The sequence below is a fragment of the Aureococcus anophagefferens genome, assembly GCF_000186865.1.
Source record: "Aureococcus anophagefferens unplaced genomic scaffold AURANscaffold_11, whole genome shotgun sequence".
NCBI classification, from domain to species: Eukaryota; class Pelagophyceae; order Pelagomonadales; family Pelagomonadaceae; genus Aureococcus; species Aureococcus anophagefferens.
Genome location: NW_008705571.1, coordinates 505968 through 522161, shown reverse-complemented (window position 1 = coordinate 522161; position 16194 = coordinate 505968). Strand labels below are relative to the sequence as shown.

The following is a 16194-nucleotide window of genomic DNA, read 5'->3' as shown; positions in this document are numbered from 1 at the left end:
CTCGCGAAGCACTCGCTCGAGGTCATCGGGCGGGACGCGCGCGGCTCCGCGCGCGCGGGCGGCCTCGACGGCGGCGCGTGCCACGCGGCCGCGCGCGAGGCCCAGGCCCGCGCGCTCCGGAAGGCCCGCGTCCTCTGCGCGACGTGCGTCGGCGCGGGCGCGCGCTTCCTCCGGGGCGTGCGCTTCCGCAACGTGCTCGTCGACGAGGCGGCCCACGCGACGGAGCTCGCGGCGCTCGTCGCCTGCGCGCGCGGCTGCCGGCGCCTCGTGCTCGTCGGCGACCACTGCCAGCTGCCGCCGACGGTGTCGTGCCGCGCCGCGGAGCTCGACGGGCTGACGCGGTCCCTCTTCGAGCGCCTCGCGGCGAGGGCGGCGGACGTGAGCCTGCTGGCGACGCAGTACCGCGCGCCGCCGGCGCTCGCGGCGTTCCCGTCCGCGCGGTTCTACGCGTCTCGGCTCCGCGACTCCGAGGCCGCGCTCGGCGGGCCGCCGCCGACGAACCCGCCGGGCTTCGCCTGGCCCCGGCCGGACCTGCCCCTGGCCTTCCTGCCCGTGCCCGCGGCGGCGTGCGAGGTCCGCGAGGGCACGTCGCTCAAGAGCGACGCCGAGGCCGCGCTCGTCGTCGCCGTCGCGCGCGGCTTCGTCGACTACGACGGCAACGGGCTCGGCGCCGGCGACGTCGCCGTCGTGACGCCCTACGCGGCGCAGGCGCGCCTGCTCGCGCGGCTCCTGCGGGACGACGCGTCGCCCGCGCTCGCGCGCGTCGAGGTCGCGTCCGTCGACGCCTTCCAGGGGCGCGAGAAGGCCGTCGTCGTCTTCTCCGCCGTCCGCGCCAACGACCGCGGCGACGTCGGCTTCCTGAGCGACTGGCGCCGGGCGAACGTCGCGCTCACGCGCGCGCGGCGCGGCCTCGTCGTCGTCGGCCACGCGGCGACGCTCGCGCGCGAGGCCAAGGCCTGGCGGCCCTGGCTCGCCTTCGCCTGCGCCCAGGGCGCCGTCGTCGGCGGCGACAACGCGCTCGACGTCGGCCGCGGCGAGACCCTTCTCGTCGAACGCGCGCGGCCCGCGCGCGCGGGCGACGTCCGCTCGGTGTCGCGCGCGCTCGCCTGGGACTGGGGCGCCGCGCCGCAGCCCCTGGACCACGCCCTGACGCCCCTCGGCGAGGCGTCGAGCTCCTCCGAGTCCTCCGAGTCGTCGGACTCGGACGGCGGCGCCGCGGCCGCGGACGACGCGGCCGCGGACGACGCGTCGCCGGCGCCGTCGTCGCCGTCGTCGTCCGACGCGGAGTCGGAGGCCGCCGAGGCGCCGGACGACGCCGCGCCCGCGGCGCCGGGCGACGACGAGGCCGCGGCCATGGACGCCTTCGCCGCCGCGGGCGACGACGACGGCGACGACGAGGCCGAAGCCGCGCGGCGCGCGTCCGCGCGCAAGGCGAAGCACGACCAGATCAAGGCCAAGCACCTCGCCGAGGCCCAGCGGCTCTACGGCGGCGTCACGGCCAAGAAGAAGAAGCTCCTCGCCATGCTCGAACCCGAGCCCGAGCCCGAGCCGGAGGTCGCGGCGCCGGAGCCGGAGCCCGAGCCCGCGACGGAGTCGCCGCGAGCCGTCGTCGTCGCGTCGGCGCCGCCCGTCCTCGTCGCGAGACCGCCCGCGCCGCCGCCGCCGCCCCCGCCCGCGGCGCTGCCCCCGCCGCCGCCGCCGCCGCCGCCGCCGCCGCCGCCGCCGCCGCCCGCGGCGCTGCCGCCGCCGCCGCCGCCTCCGCCGCCCCCGCCGCCGTCCGCTCCGAAGCCGGCCGCGGCGGACTCGGATTCGGACGAGTACGAGCTCGAGGACGAGGACGACGTGGACGCGTACGAGGTCGACGACGGCGCGGCGGACGAGGCCGCCGACGACGAGGCCGCGGCGCTCGCGCGGCTTCGGGCGCTCGACGACCTCGACGCGGCCCGGCCCGGCGGCGACGCCGACGAGAGCGACGACGACGCGGCCGACGAGGCCGCGGCGGCCGCGGCGCGGGAGGCGGCGCTCGTCGAGAAGCGCGTGCCCCGCAAGGCCGAGGTGAGCGCGTTCATCGTGCCGCGCGTCGTCGCGGCCGCGGCGCAGGGCGTCGACGTGACGAAGCCCGCCGCGCCGGCGCCCCCGGCGGCGCCGGCCATCGACGTGCGCGCGCTCCAGGCCCAGGCGGACCTCGAGGCGAGCATCTCCGCCCAGCTCGCGTCGCTCTCCGCGAGCCCCGCGCTGCGGCCGACGGCCGCGCAGCTCTCGGCGGCGAGCGCGGCGCTCGCGGCCAACATCCCCGACCTCAAGGGCTTCTCGCCGCCGGACCCGACGATCTCGTCCTTCGCGCCGCCGAGCTACGTCGACGCGTCCGCCGCCGTGCCCTCGGCGGACCCCAAGGAGGAGAAGAAGAAGAAGGAGAAGAAGCCCGCGCCGTCGAGCTCGTCGTCGGACTCGGGCTCCGACTCGGACTCGTCGTCGAGCTCCTCGGAGTCGTCGGCCGCGCGGCGCAGGGCCAAGCGGCGCAAGAAGGCGCGCGCGAAGAGGGCGCGCAAGAAGGGCAAGAAGCGCAAGGGCAAGAAGCGCGCGCGGAGCCGGAGCTCGTCCTCGTCGCCCCGGCGCCGCCGCCCGCGGTCCCGGCGGCGCTAGTCGCGCGCTAACCTGTTACGGGCATCGCGACGCCCGCGGTCCCGGCGGCGCTAGTCGCGCGCTAACCTGTTACGGGCATCGCGACGCCCGTCCCGAACTGCGCGAGGGACCGCAGCAGCGCGGAGAAGCTCGGCCGCTCCGCCGGGTCCGCCGCGAGCATGGCGCGCGACAGCGCCTCGAGCCGCGCGGCCGCCGCGCGGTCCTCGGCCAGCGAGATGATGAGCGGAAGAATCCAGGACCGCGCCGCAAGGTCGTAGACGTGGACGCGCCAGTCGAAGGCCGCGCAAAGCTTCCCGTCGCAGGCGCCCAGCTCCGGCGCGGCGCTCGAGGTCGCCGCGTGTGCGTGCCACGTGTGCGTGCGCGCCGCGCAGGGCGTCGCCCCGTCGCAGACCATCGGCAGGCCCGGCTCGAGGTCGAGCCGCACGCTCTCCCCCGGCGACGGCCGCGGCCGCGGCGCGCGCCCGACGAAGATGTGCTCTCCCGCGACGAAGTGGCGCCGCGCGAAGGCCGCGACGCGGCCCGTGTTCGGCGCGGGCCCGTCGACGAGCGACACGCGGCCGCGGCCGTCGAGCGTGAACCTGCGAGGGTGCGTATGAGTCGTTTGGAGGACGCGGCGACACTCACTGGTCGGGCTTGAAGTCCGTGAGGACGAAGCCTCCGACCTCCCCGAAGGACCGGAAGCAGCGCAGCCAGGACCGGGCGAGCTCGAGGGGCGCCTCCGCCGCGCGCCGCGCGTAGGCCGCGCCCGCGATCGCGGGGCGGTCCTCGTCCGTTTTGTCGCGCGCCCCGCAGTACCCGCGCCGCGACAGCTCCCGACCGCCCTCGCATCGGAGGTGCGACGCGACCGTGTCGCCGCCGTAGGACGTCACCCAGACGACGCTCGTCGGCGTCCGCCAGCCGCCGTAGAGGCGCGGGACGCCCGGCTCGCCGCGCAGGGATTCGAGGTACAACAGTTCGAAGTACGCGATGTCGCTGTCGCGGTCGCCGAATTCGAACGCGCCGCCGTGGCGGAGCGCCTTGACGACGACGTCGACCTCGGCGCCGCCGAATCGGAGCATCGACCGATTCACCTCCTTTTGCACGGACATCTTCAACACTCGGGCCGGGCCGTCGAGGTCCCCGGGCGCGCGGACGGCCCAGTGCTTCGGCGCCTCTCGACCGCCGACGAGCCAGGCGTCGATCTCCTCGAGGCGCGCCTTGGGCGAGGCGCTCGCGAGGCCGATCGCGAGCCAGGTCGCGAGGAATCGATGCGCCATTCGAAGTCGGCGACGTCGGGTCGCCTAGAGCTTTGCAGCGTCGAGGAGTGGAGTTCAGCGATCGTACGTAAACATGGGTAACTGAAGAGGCGGTTGAAACTACGACTGAAAAAATACAGAGCCGCGCGCCGGGCAGCCCATCGCAGCGACGTCGTACGGCGACGCGCGCGCGCGCATGCGCACCTAGACGCACGACCGCGACCCATCGCGCGCGGCGTCGACGACGATGCGGCGGAACCGGTCGACGAGCGCGCCGTCGCTCCCCTTGAACGCGAACGAGGACGACGACGCCGCGGAGCGCGGCAAGAGCCGGAGCCGCCGGCAGTCGGCGGTCGTCGTCGTGATCGCCGGCGCGCTGCTCGTGCTGCTCTACATGTTCACGACGCAGGCGCACCGGGCGCCGCCGGCGCCGAAGCGCCAGCAGCGCGCGGCCGCGAAGGCGCGGGCGCGGGCGGACGCGGCCGCGAAGGCCGAGGCGCACGCGCGCGAGAGCCTGGTCGGTTCCGCGCAGGCGCGCGCGCGCGCCCAGGCGGAGAAGCGCGCGAGCGCCGCCGCCGCCGGCGACGCCTTCAAGAAGGCCCAGGCGGCGACGCGGCCGAGGCGCTCGCGAGGCCGATCGTGAGCCAGGTTGCGAGGAATCGATGCGCCATTCGAAGGGGGGCGACGCCGGGTCGCCTAGCGCTTTGCGAGCGTCGAGAAGTGGAGATTAACAGTCGCTTAATTTTATTGTAATAAAGGTAAAACATGGTACTTGAAGGCGGTTGAAACGCACAATCGTAATTTTTTCAGAGTTGGTTGCGCGCCGGGCAGCCCGCAGCGACGTCGTACGGCGACGCGCGCGCGCGCATGCGCACCTAGACGCACGACCGCGACCCATCGCGCGCGGCGTCGACGACGATGCGGCGGAACCGGTCGACGAGCGCGCCGTCGCTGCTCCCCTTGAACGCGAACGAGGACGACGACGCCGCGGAGCGCGGCAAGAGCCGGAGCCGCCGGCAGTCGGCGGTCGTCGTCGTGCTCGCCGTCGCGCTGCTCGTGCTGCTCTACATGTTCACGACGCAGGCGCACCGGGCGCCGCCGGCGCCGAAGCGCCAGCAGCGCGCGGCCGCGAAGGCGCAGGGGCGGGCGGACGCGGCCGCGAAGGCCGAGGCGCACGCGCGCGAGAGCCTGGTCGGTTCCGCGCAGGCGCGCGCGCGCGCCCAGGCGGAGAAGCGCGCGAGCGCCGCCGCCGCCGGCGACGCCTTCAAGAAGACCCAGGCGGCGACGCGGCCCGCGGCCGTGGCCACCAAGGTCGCCGCCGCGGGCCAGCGCGAGCCGCCGACGATCGGCGTCGTCGAGGAGCACCACCACGTGCTGAGCTACTACGTGCGCGAGACGCGCGCGGGCCGCTTGAAAGGCGGGGCGACGATCCTGCACGTCGACTCGCACGCGGACATGGGCGTGCCTTTGGCGTACCCGCGGGACGCGCTGCCGACGGAGAACGCGCGGGACCTGGAGCCGTACAACGCGATCAACGACTTCCTGCTGACGTCGGTGCACCTCGGCGTCGCGGCGCACATCATCTACGTCGAGCCGCCCTGGAGCAACCAGTTCCGCTGCTGCCTCTACGACACGAACGCGACGTTCCACTTCGTCGTCGGCGTCGACGGCGCGGGCCACCTCCGCGTCGACGTCGCGGGCGACACGCCGGCCAAGTTCGCCCGGGAGCACTTCGGGCACATCTTCTGGCGCGACGGCGAGCGGCGCACGGGCCACGTCGCCAAGCTGACGCGCGTGCGGCCCTTCTCCATGACCGTCGTCGCGGCGGAACACGGCGCGCTCCGGGACGTCGTCGTCGCCGCGGTGGACCCGTCGAAGCCGTTGATTTTGGACGTGGACCTCGACTTCTTCAGCACGGAGTCGCCGGGCGCCGTCGACATCCGGAACCGCTTCGGCCTCAAGTACGACGAGCTCGAGACGCTCTACCACCTCGCGTGGAACTTTCCCAAGCTCGACGCGGACTACATGGCGCGGGGCCACCCGACGGACCGCGACGAGATGGACGCGACGGACTACGCGCAGCGCGTGCTCAACAAGGTCGGCGGCTTCGTGGACGTGCAGACGAAGAAGCGGTCGACCTTCGGCGCGGCCTTCGAGCGCGCGCTCGGCGCGCGGAATCTGGAGCCCTGGCGGCTCCGCGCGCTCACGGACTACGCGGCGAAGCTCGACGTCCCCGACGGCGTCGTCGACGAGACGTCGCAGCGCGACCTCGAGTACTTTCTCGAGCAGCCCTTCCACGTGCCGTCGCTGGGCCGCTACGAGAAGGAGCTCGCGTACCTCGCGGACGGCCTGCTCAAGCCGCTCCTCGTCGCGCTGCCGACGCCGAAGCTCGTCTCCATCGTCCGCAGCCCGGGCTACGCGCCGGGCAGCCACCTCCACGACACGGAGTGCCGGGTACTCCAGCTCCTCTCGACGGTCTACAAGACCATCGCCGTCCAGCACGAGGAGCGCGTCGACCCGAGGAAAACGAACTGCGCGCGCATCCCCAAGTACCAGTACGCGCTCGTCCCCGACGAGTGAGGCTGGCACGCCTAATGTTTTACGTCTCGTTTTTGGGCCGCTGGTGCTTGTTCTTGTGCTCCTTGACGACGTGGGCCGGGTCCGCGGGCGGCGCGGGCTCGGGCTCGGGCTCGGGCTCGGGCTCCGGCGGCTTATTCGCCTCCGCGGCGATCGCGAGGAGCTTGTCGAAGTCGAGGCTCCCGTCCTCGGACTGCATGGCGTCGGCCTGCTTCTTCCGCAGGCCGCCGAAGTCGATGCCGTGCTCGTTGCCGAGGTCGTGGCGCTCGCGCGTCATCTCGCCGAGGTTCGACGAGTCGAACGTGTCCGTGCCGAAGAAGACGCCGTCCGCGTCGCGGAGCCGCACGGCGACCTTGGCGCCGGCCTGGGCCCGCTTGAAGCGCGCCTTGGCGCGCTTCGTGCGCTGGCGCTTGACGCCCTCCTCGACGAGGGGGATGGCCGCGTAGTTCATCGCGGCGCGGCACGCGCCGATGCACGTGATCTTCCGCGGCGGGTCGAAGCCCTCGAGCCCGTTCGCCGCCGACTCCCAGTCGATGACGCCGATCTCCTGGGAGTCGAGGAGCCACTGCAGCAGGCCCACGTGGCCCTTGATGCAGGCGCACCAGATGGGGCTCCGGCCGTCGTTCGCGCGCCGGTTCGGGTCCATGTCCGGCTGCGCCATGAGCAGCTGCGCGATCTTCACGTGGCCGATGCGGCAGGCGGCCAGGAACGGCGTCTCGCCGGCGTCGGACGTCTTCATGATGTCGATGGGCTGCGGGTGCGGCCAGCGCAGCAGCAGCTGGACGACGCCGTACTTGCCGTGGTTGCACGCGATGAAGAGCATCGACTGGCCGCAGTACGTGAAGTTCACGTCCGGCTCGTTCTTGTTGAGCACGTACATGAGCTCGTTGTCGTCGCCGTCGTTGTGCTTATCCGCCGCCATGATGCACTTGTAGACCTCGTTCTCGATGGGGCCGAGGCGCTCGACGGCCGGCGGCGTCCAGCGCAGCTTCGGCCCCGCGTCGCGCTTCTCCTTGGCCTTGCGCTTCTCCTCGGCCCATTCCCTCTCCAACCGCTCGAGCCGCTCCTTCGCGCCCTCGTTCTGCGGCACGGCGCGCCCGCTGTCCGGCGTGCCGGGCTTGATGCCGACGAAGGACATGCTGCCCGGCGGCCCAGGCCCGTTAGGAAGCTCAACGTTGACGCCAAGGTTGAAGGAAACCAACATATATACACGATGCATTACCCCCCGATGCGGACCATGTGCCGGTTCTCGCCCGCGTGCTTGGCGAGGTCCTCGGCGCCGCCGTGGCCGCCGTGGCGGAAGTGCTTCTTCTGGAGCGCGGCGTGGACCGCGGCCGCGAGGTCCGCGTCGGACGCGCCGCCCCGGAGCACGTCGCGGAGGCTCACGGAGTCGCTGCCGAAGAGGCACGTCTTCAGGGAGCCGTCGGCGGTGACGCGGACGCGGTTGCAGCCGCCGCAGAAGTGGTCCGTCATCGACGTGATGAAGCCGAGCTTCGCGCCGCCGAGGCGCCACCACCGCGTCGTGTCGTGCGGGTCCGCCGCGTCGGAGTCCCGCTGGTAGAGGCGCTCGCCGGGCGCGAGGGAGCCCCGGAGCGCGCCGAGCATGTCGTCGTAGGCGACGAGCTTGCCCGCGCTCCAGTCGTTCGCCTGGAACGGCATCCACTCGATGAAGCGCACCTCGACGCCCGTGCCGGCCCAGCGCCGCGCGAAGGCCGCGAGCTCGTCGTCGTTCTCGCCGCGCATGACGACGCAGTTGACCTTGGTTTTCAGCGTCGCGTGCGCCGCGCACGCGTCGACGGCGCGCAGCACCCGATCGAGCGTCTTGCCCGGCCGCCGCGTCAGCGCGGCGAACTTGGTCGCGTCCAGGCTGTCGAGGCTCAGGTTCACGCTCGTGAGGCCCGCGTCGACGAGGTTGTCGAGGAGCGCGCCGGCGCCCTCCTTTCGCAGGAGATTGATGCCGTTCGTCGTGACGCCGACGGACTCGACGCCCGGCAGGGCGGCGATGGCGCCGCAGATCTGCGTCAGGTCCCGCCGCAGCGTCGGCTCGCCGCCCGTGAGGCGCACCTTCGTCGCGCCCGCGCGCGCGAAGACCGACGCGACGCGCTCGATCTCGCCCGCGCTCAGGAGCTCGCCGCCGGGCGTCAGGTCCGACACGCCCTCGGCGGGCATGCAGTAGCGGCACCGCAGGTTGCACCGCTCCGTGAGCGACAGCCGCAGGTACGTGTGCCGCCGCCCGAAGCGGTCCACGAGCAGCGCCGGGTCGAGACGCTCGCGCGACAGCGCCGGCCGCGGCTCCGCGGCGGCCGCGGCCGCGGCGCGCGACGTCGCGCGCCCGCTCACAAAGTCGGCGAAGTCCGGGCCGTCGGCCAGCACGCGCCGCGGGAGCGACGACATGGGCCGCGACGCCGCGGCCGCCGCAAAGCGGGCGAAATCCGAGCCGTCGGCCCGGACGCGCCGCGGGAGCGACGACAGCCGGCGCATGGGTTTTCTGCGGCTTGTTAGAGGTCTTTCTGGCCGCCGCACGGCTGCGGAGCGCTGCTGCAGCCCTGCGGCGCCGGCGGTCGGCGCCGCGGAAGCAGCTTGTTGTCGATAGGGCAGTCGAGACGCGAACGGCAACAACCTGACGAAGCCGGCATAGTGCCAACCACAACCGCACGAAGCGCGCTTCTCGCAAGGCGGCGGAAGTGGCCGCGGTGAAATAAAATCTCTCGCAAGCCCGGTTGTGGCCGCGTCCGTCGCCTCCGCCATGGAGGACGACTTCGAGATGGAAGGCGAGGAGGAGACCTGGTCCATCGTCGGCCTCTTGACCTGGCCGCTGCGCACGGTCGTGAAATGGATCATCATGGCCATGATCAAGGCGGCGACGGGCGGCCCAAAAAACAACATTGATAACTACGCGGACAAGCTCGCGAAGGAGAATCTCGCGAAGGAGCGGGAGCTCGAGCGCGAGGAGATCGAAGCGCTGGAGAAGCGGTCCTCGATCTTCCGGGTTCTGGAGCCCGCGCTCTACGTCGCCAAGTTCCTCCTGCTCCGGTACTTGGGCTGCGTCGTCCGGTGCCTGATCTTCGTCCACGTCCAGCTCAAGACGCCGTCCATGACGACGCGCGAGCGCCGGGCCTTCCACTGGCCGCGCCTCGGCCACGCGCTCAACACGTTCCTGAACCTCTTCTGGCCGACGCTGCGGCGCATCGTCTCGGACGCGCTCCGGGACACGGTGCGCGAGACGGTCAACGAGCTGCTCGCCGGCATGGACCACGCGCCCATCAAGTCGCTCGTCACGTTGGAGTGCAACCTGGGCCGGCGGGCGCTCATCGTCGAGAGCGCGACGCTCACGTCGAGCTACAGCGGCTTCGACTTTTTAGACCTCGACCTCGTCGTGTCCTTCGAGGGCGACACCTTCGAGATCGTCTCCGACATCAGCGTCGCCGGCGACGCGGCGACGCCCCAGCTCACGGCGACCATCAAGGGCCTGAGCTTCCACAAGGAGCAGCTGCGCCTGAAGATCGGCCCGCTGAGCACGGGCCTGCCCGGCTTCGGCGCGCTCCAGGTCGCCTTCGCGCGGCCGCCGTCCACCGTCGTCCTCGAGGCTTCCGTGACGGCGCTGGAGTCGCTGCCCTTCCTCGTGAACTTCAGCCTCATCAACCGCTTCCTCGAGACGCACATCGTCCAGCACATCATCGCGGAGAAGTTCGTCTGGCCCAAGGCCATCGTCGTGCCGACCAAGGTCTGGGCGCCGAACGTGGGCCTCATCCCCGAGGAGACCTGGTGGGACGCGACCCAGCTCGGAGCGTACCGCGCCAAGGTCAAGGGCACGCTCAAGGTGGAGGTGCTGGGCGCGCGCGTCGACGACTTCGCGGCCGACGCGACGGGCTGCTACGTCCGCGGCCGCATCGGCTCGTCCGTCGCGCGCGGCGACGTCGTCCTCAACGCCACGGGGCCCAAGCCCGCGCCGGACGAGTCGCCGCGCGCGCTCGCGACGCTCGTCTTTCCGGTGGCGACGGACGTCGAGAGTTTGGATTTGGAGGTCCGCGAGGACGCGATCGGCGAGGACCGCCACATGCGGTTCCACCGCACGGACGCGCTCCTGGGGAGCGCCAAGGTCGACTTCGACGAGATCCCGCCCTACCGCGCCAACGACGTCACGCTCGCGCTCGACACGCCCGAGAACTTCGCGGGCACCGCGAAGCGCGTCATCGAGATCTCGGAGCAGTTCGTCGCGACGGAGGCGTCGGAGCTCATCCTCAAGCCCACGCGGAGCTGCCTCTCCTGCGTCTGGCGGCGCCGCAAGCCCCGCGCGAAGACGCTGAGCAGCCGCGCGGCGTCCGAGGCGCGCCAGAGGGCCATCGGCATCCACAGCCCGTCCTCGTCGCGGAAGACGACGGCCCTCGAGCAGACCGCGGCGCCGGGCGACGGCGCCGCGTCGCCGGCCCGGCCCGGCGAGCGCGAGTCCGAGGCCGAGGCGCCGGGGCCCAACGACCTCCGGCTCCGCCTCGAGTGGACGCCCAAGCTCTCGCGGCGCGACCACCACCAGTACCGCTACGTCGTCCAGGCCGGCTTCGGCCTCGCGCTCGCCGCGAACCTCGCCTTCGGCGTCCAGCTCGAGCACTACTACGTCTTCAATGTGAGCTTCCGCTTCGTCGGCCACGGCATCCTCATGGCCGTCGTCATCTTCCTGACGATGCCCGTCGTCACGTGCTGCGGCATGTACGTCCTCCGGGCCGCGACGCGGCACCACGACGCGCCGACGCCGACCCCCTAAAGCGCGACCCCTCCGGGTGCAGCGTAACTAAACTGTCGTACCGTACTTGTGTCACTGCCGTATTGTACGTCTTACATGCGGAGCCGGGGCACGTTCCGCGGCCGCGGGCCCGGCGCGGGCGCGCGCGAGCCCACGGTCGCCGCGGACGCGACGCTGCTCGCGCGCGACGCGACGGACCGCGCGGAGCCGGGCCGGCGCGGCGGGGCGTAGGAGTAGGTCGACCGGTTCGACGGCGCGCCGAGGATGGCGTGCTCCTCCACGACGAGGTCGCCGAGCCGCATGAGGAGCTGCCGCTTCTCGCGGAGCGCGTCCGAGGGCGCGGCCGCGCGCGGCGGCGCGGACCCGCGGCCGCCGCCGGGCGGCGCGCGCCGCGGCTGGGGCCCGTCGAGCTTCGCGTAGGCCTCGCGGAAGAACTGGAGCTCGAGGTTGTTCGAGCCCATCGTCGTCCGCTCCTTGACCGTCGTCGTGCCCTTGACGAAGTCGAGCGTCCGGCCCGGGCCGGCCTTGCCCGGCGCGCCGGCGTGGCGCGCGAGCGACACGCGCAGCAGGTCCTCGCGCTCCTGGCTCAGGTCCCGGATGCGCTGCGCGTCCTGCCGCCGCTCGACGACGAAGCGCTTCTCCAGGGTGCGCACCTGCGACGGCGTCTTCGCGTTCTTCATCAACCGCTCCCGCCGGTCCTCGGCCTTCTTAGCGTGCGAGATTATCGCCACCATCTCCTTGGCCCGCGCCGCGTCCTCCTTGAGGGCGGCCGGGTCCACGGACGAGGCCTGCATGAGGTCCATCGTGCGAGGGCGCTGGGCAGCCTCGGATACTGGTCGATGTCGCCCCGGCTCGTGCAACAAAAAAGCCGAGGCCGTCGTCGCCGAGCCACTGGTTGATCGCGTCGGCAGCAGCATGTTGCTCCGCGCCGCGGCCCGGGCGGCCCCGAGGCGGCCGTTGGTCCGCACGTTCGCGACGGAGAAGGAGATCGCGATGCGCATCGCCGCGACCAAGGCGAGTCGACGCGCCCGGGGGCCCTCGCCGACGAGAGCGCTCGTACCGCGGCGACGGCGCCGCGCCGCCGCCGCGCGCGCGCCCCGCCGCCCCGCCGCGCCGCGAGACGCGCCCCGCCCGCCCCGCGAGCCCCCCCCGCGACCGCCGCGAAATGACCCGCCCCCCCCGCCGCAGAACATCGTCAAGATCACGTCGTCGATGAAGATGGTCGCCGCCGCGAAGCTCCGCGGCGAGCAGAACCGGCTCGCGGCCGCGACGAAGTTCGGCTCGTGGACGTCCGTGCTCGAGGGGAAGAAGTCGACCTTCGAGGACCTCGAGGACGTGTCCTACTTCCCGGACCACAGCGTCGTCGTCGCGTTGACGTCCGACAAGGGCCTCTGCGGCGGCGTGCACTCCGCGGTCGCGCGCGGCATCCGCGGCCTGACGGCGAAGCTCTCCGCGGAGAACAAGACGATCTCCGTCCTCGCCGTCGGCGAGAAGGGCCGGAGCCAGCTCCGCCGCATGGTCGGCGACAGCCTGTCCATGGCCGTCGTCGACATCCCGCCGCCGTACAACTTCAACTACGCGTCCATGGTCGCGGAGACGGCGCTCGAGCTCGACGCGGACAAGGCCGGCGCCATCCAGGTCGTCTACAACGAGTTCGTCTCCGCCATCGCGTACAACCCGACGATCAAGTCCATCGAGCCTTTCGTCTACGAGGGCGACGACGTCACGCTCACGAACTACGACGCCGAGGACACGGTCCTCAAGGGCCTCTACGAGTACTACGTCGCCACGGAGATCTTCTACGGCATGATGCAGGGCGCCACGTCCGAGCAGTCCTCGCGCATGCAGGCCATGGAGAACGCGACGAAGAACGGCGGCGAGCTCATCGACAAGCTCGTCCTCATCTACAACCGCGCGCGCCAGGCGCGCATCACGACGGAGCTCATCGAGATCATCTCCGGCGCCGCGGCCCTCGAGTAGGCGCGCCCCGGATCGCCGCCGGGGCCCAAACCAAGTCACCGCCCCGCGCGACCGCCCCGCTCTCCTAAGAGACTCCGTGTTCTCGGTGGCGCGGCGGTGTAGAGCGGCGGTGGCGGCGGCGTGTGTGCGCTTTCGTAGGCGCGCGCCGCCCAGACCGCCGGCGCGCAGATCGCCGCCGGGCCCGCGGGTCACGGTGCACCGGTGCCCAGGAGTCTAGATCTGAGAAGAGTCTGAGACTCTGAGCATACTTGTGTTAGAACCGAGAAGGACGGGAGAGCGGGGGAGACGACGCGGGGGCGGTGTCGGACGAGGGGGGCGGCTAGAGGCTCTTGACGGCGCCGGCGAGCTTGGCCGCGGCGGTCGGCGGCGCGGGCTCGGCCGCCGAGGACGCGCCGCCGTGGTCGAGCTTGCCCATCCACTTCTGCATGAGCATCTTGAGGAGCGTCTCGCCGACGAGGGACTCGCGGGACGCGCCGGAGATCTGCTCGGCGTGGTAGTGCGTCGCCGCGTGGAGGAGGAAGAGGCCGAGGAACGCCGTGGTCGAGAAGGAGACGACGCGCGCGGGCGTCCAGCCGGCGACGAAGACGAGGAAGGCGAAGGAGAGCGAGGGGAGGAAGCAGAGCATGGCGTTCATGCGCAGGTGGTCCACGGGGAGGCAGGTCATGGCGTAGGCCGGGTCGCGCGCGTCGTACCGGCCCGTGCGGTGGAACGTCTCGAGCAGCGCGTCCTTGCGCGCGTAGTCGTCGAGGAGCGCGTCGCGGACGACGGCGCCCGGCGCGTCGGCGCTGAGCTTCGCGCCGTCGCTCTTGTGGATGTGGCAGAAGACGTTGAGGCCGCCGGAGAAGACCGTGTGGAGGTCCGGCACGACGCGCTTCGCGTCGGCGAGCGGCCGCGTGCACGCGAAGCCCCCGGACACCGCCGACGTCTTCGGGTCCACGACGACGGGGCCCTCGCCGGCGTCGCCGCGGGCGACGAAGCTCATGGTCACGGAGAAGAGGTTGTCGGGCGCGTGGCTCGCGATGAGCTGCATGCCCTTGTACCGCGGCGTGAGCACGTACCTGAGCGCCGGCCGCCCGAGCTTCCTCAGGAAGGCGCCGCACTGGTCGATGTACTCCGAGTCGCGGGGCACGCCCGGGTCGACGATGGCGCCCTCGGGCGCGAGGAAGAGCACGCGGTCGACGCCCGCGGCGTGGAAGCTCTCGATGTTCCGCGTGATCCGCGGCCCGTCGCGGTGGAACGTCCGCCGGAGGAAGATGTCCCCGAAGAGGCCCCGGGACCAGCCGAAGACGGGCATGAGCATCGTCGTGATCTCCGCGACGAAGCCCACGCGGACGCGCGGCGAGACGACCTGGCCCATGAGCAGCCCGATGATCCAGTCGATGCGGCTCCCGTGGTTCGTCATGAAGACCGACGAGCCCTTGAGCGGCACGGTGGCCAGCAGCTCCGGCTGGCTCGTCCAGACGCGCAGGCCGCACCAGCTGAAGGGCACGGCGAGCTGGCCCCACATCGCGCACGCGTCGTACGCCGTCGACGCGCGCTTGTAGAGCCGGCCGCCGTCGGGCACGAGGAGGAAGAGCAGCAGCGGGAGCTGCCACACGAAGTACTGGAAGGCCACGGCGAGCCAGATGGCGCTCAGGGCGTAGACGCGGCAGGCGAGCACGAAGCCGGCGAGGTGCCGCGGGAACGCGACCCAGGGCAGCCCCATGAAGCCGCCGCGGCCCAGCCAGTCTCGCGGAGGGAGGGCATTTTGCGGCGGGGGCGAGCCGCTCGGCCGTCTCCGGAGCATCGTCGACGACGCCTCGCCTTTGGGATACTCGACCGACCGGTGGGCAGCGTCGAGCGCTGTCGAAAGGCGAGGTGGTTGAGCCAAACTGCTATTGAGATTTGTGAAGTCAGGTTGAATGGTGCTCTTTTTGCGACTGCGAGGCATGCCGATGCGTTCACCCTAGGCAATTGTTGCCGACGATCAATGCGTCGCAACACGAAAAAGTCGGACCTCGAAGAGGGCACCAGCAAGCAGCCGCCGCGCCGGCGGCGACGCGGCGTGCTGCGCGACGTCACGCTCATCGTCACGTCGTTCTGCGCGGCCTTTTTGCTCGCCCGGTCGTCGCGCGCGCCCTGCGCCGTCGCGCCACAAACGCCGCCGCTCCCACTCACGACCCAAAAAGCGCTCGCGAAGGTCTTCACGTTCCACAAGGACGAGGCGTTCCTGCTCGGCGACTGGCTCTACTACCACGCGTCGGTCTTCGGCCCCGAGAACGTCGTCGTCGTCGACCACGCGTCGCAGGACCCGCGCGTGCTCGAGCTCTTGGACGCGTACGCGCGGCGCGGCGTGAGCGTCGTCAAATTCGCGGGCAAGTTCGGCGACAAGGCCGAGGCGCTCTCGGCCGCGATGCGCGCGGCGGCGGCGACGGCCGAGTACCTCGTGCCCATGGACGTCGACGAGTTTGTGGTCCTGGAGCTCGCCGGCGGCGGCATCGCCGCCGACGCCGCGGCGATCCGCGCCGAGTTCGCCGGTCTGCCGCGGGACGAGCCGCGCAAGTTCAAGTTCAGCTCGCGCGTCGCCGCGTGCCCGGACGCGTCGCACGCGACCGCGGCGTCCGCGCGGCGGCCGGCGCTCGTGACGGCCTTCTCGCCCAAGAAGTCGACGGCCATGGCCAAGACCTTCTTCCGCGGCGGCTACGGCTTCCTGTCGACGGACCAGGGCAACCACTTTGGGAAGACGCGCCACGACAACGCGAGCACGGCGGACGACCAGATCGACAACCGCCAGTTCGACCGGTACTTCGTGCGCACGCGCCTGAGCCTGCTCCACTTCTCCATGCCGGACTTCGCGACCTGGCACGCCAAGCTCTTCCAGCGCGCCAAGGCCTACGGCTTCACGATGAAGTCGCCCTGCGCGGGCATCCGCCGCGGCCAGCGCTACTGCCGCTCCTTCCAGCGCCTCCAGGGCGGCGACGCGCCCCTCGCCGTCGCCCAGGCCGAGTACGCCGACGTCTGCGACGCCATCGCCAAGCAGCA

General features: G+C 72.2%; 3 protein-coding genes across 3 annotated transcripts; 2 read left to right on the top strand and 1 right to left on the bottom strand.

The window, feature by feature from the left end:
• Nucleotides 1-759: 759 nt before the first annotated feature.
• On the top strand, nucleotides 760-948 carry AURANDRAFT_17677 (hypothetical protein; the record flags this gene model as incomplete). Its single annotated transcript, XM_009039501.1, has 1 exon — nucleotides 760-948. A coding segment is annotated over one exon (189 nt), but the record flags the coding sequence as incomplete, so codon positions are not given.
• A 6711-nt stretch (nucleotides 949-7659) lies between these two features.
• On the bottom strand, nucleotides 7660-9043 carry AURANDRAFT_37684 (hypothetical protein; the record flags this gene model as incomplete). The annotated part of the gene is made up of 1 exon (XM_009039321.1): nucleotides 7660-9043. The coding sequence occupies one exon, from the start codon at nucleotides 8934-8936 to the stop codon at nucleotides 7674-7676; it is 1263 nt and encodes a 420-aa protein (XP_009037569.1).
• Nucleotides 9044-12066: 3023 nt separating this feature from the next.
• Nucleotides 12067-13254, top strand: AURANDRAFT_53834 (hypothetical protein; the record flags this gene model as incomplete). Its single annotated transcript, XM_009039502.1, has 2 exons — nucleotides 12067-12207; nucleotides 12382-13254. The coding sequence occupies 2 exons, from the start codon at nucleotides 12109-12111 to the stop codon at nucleotides 13171-13173; spliced, it is 891 nt and encodes a 296-aa protein (XP_009037750.1).
• Between the last annotated feature and the right edge of the window lie 2940 nt (nucleotides 13255-16194).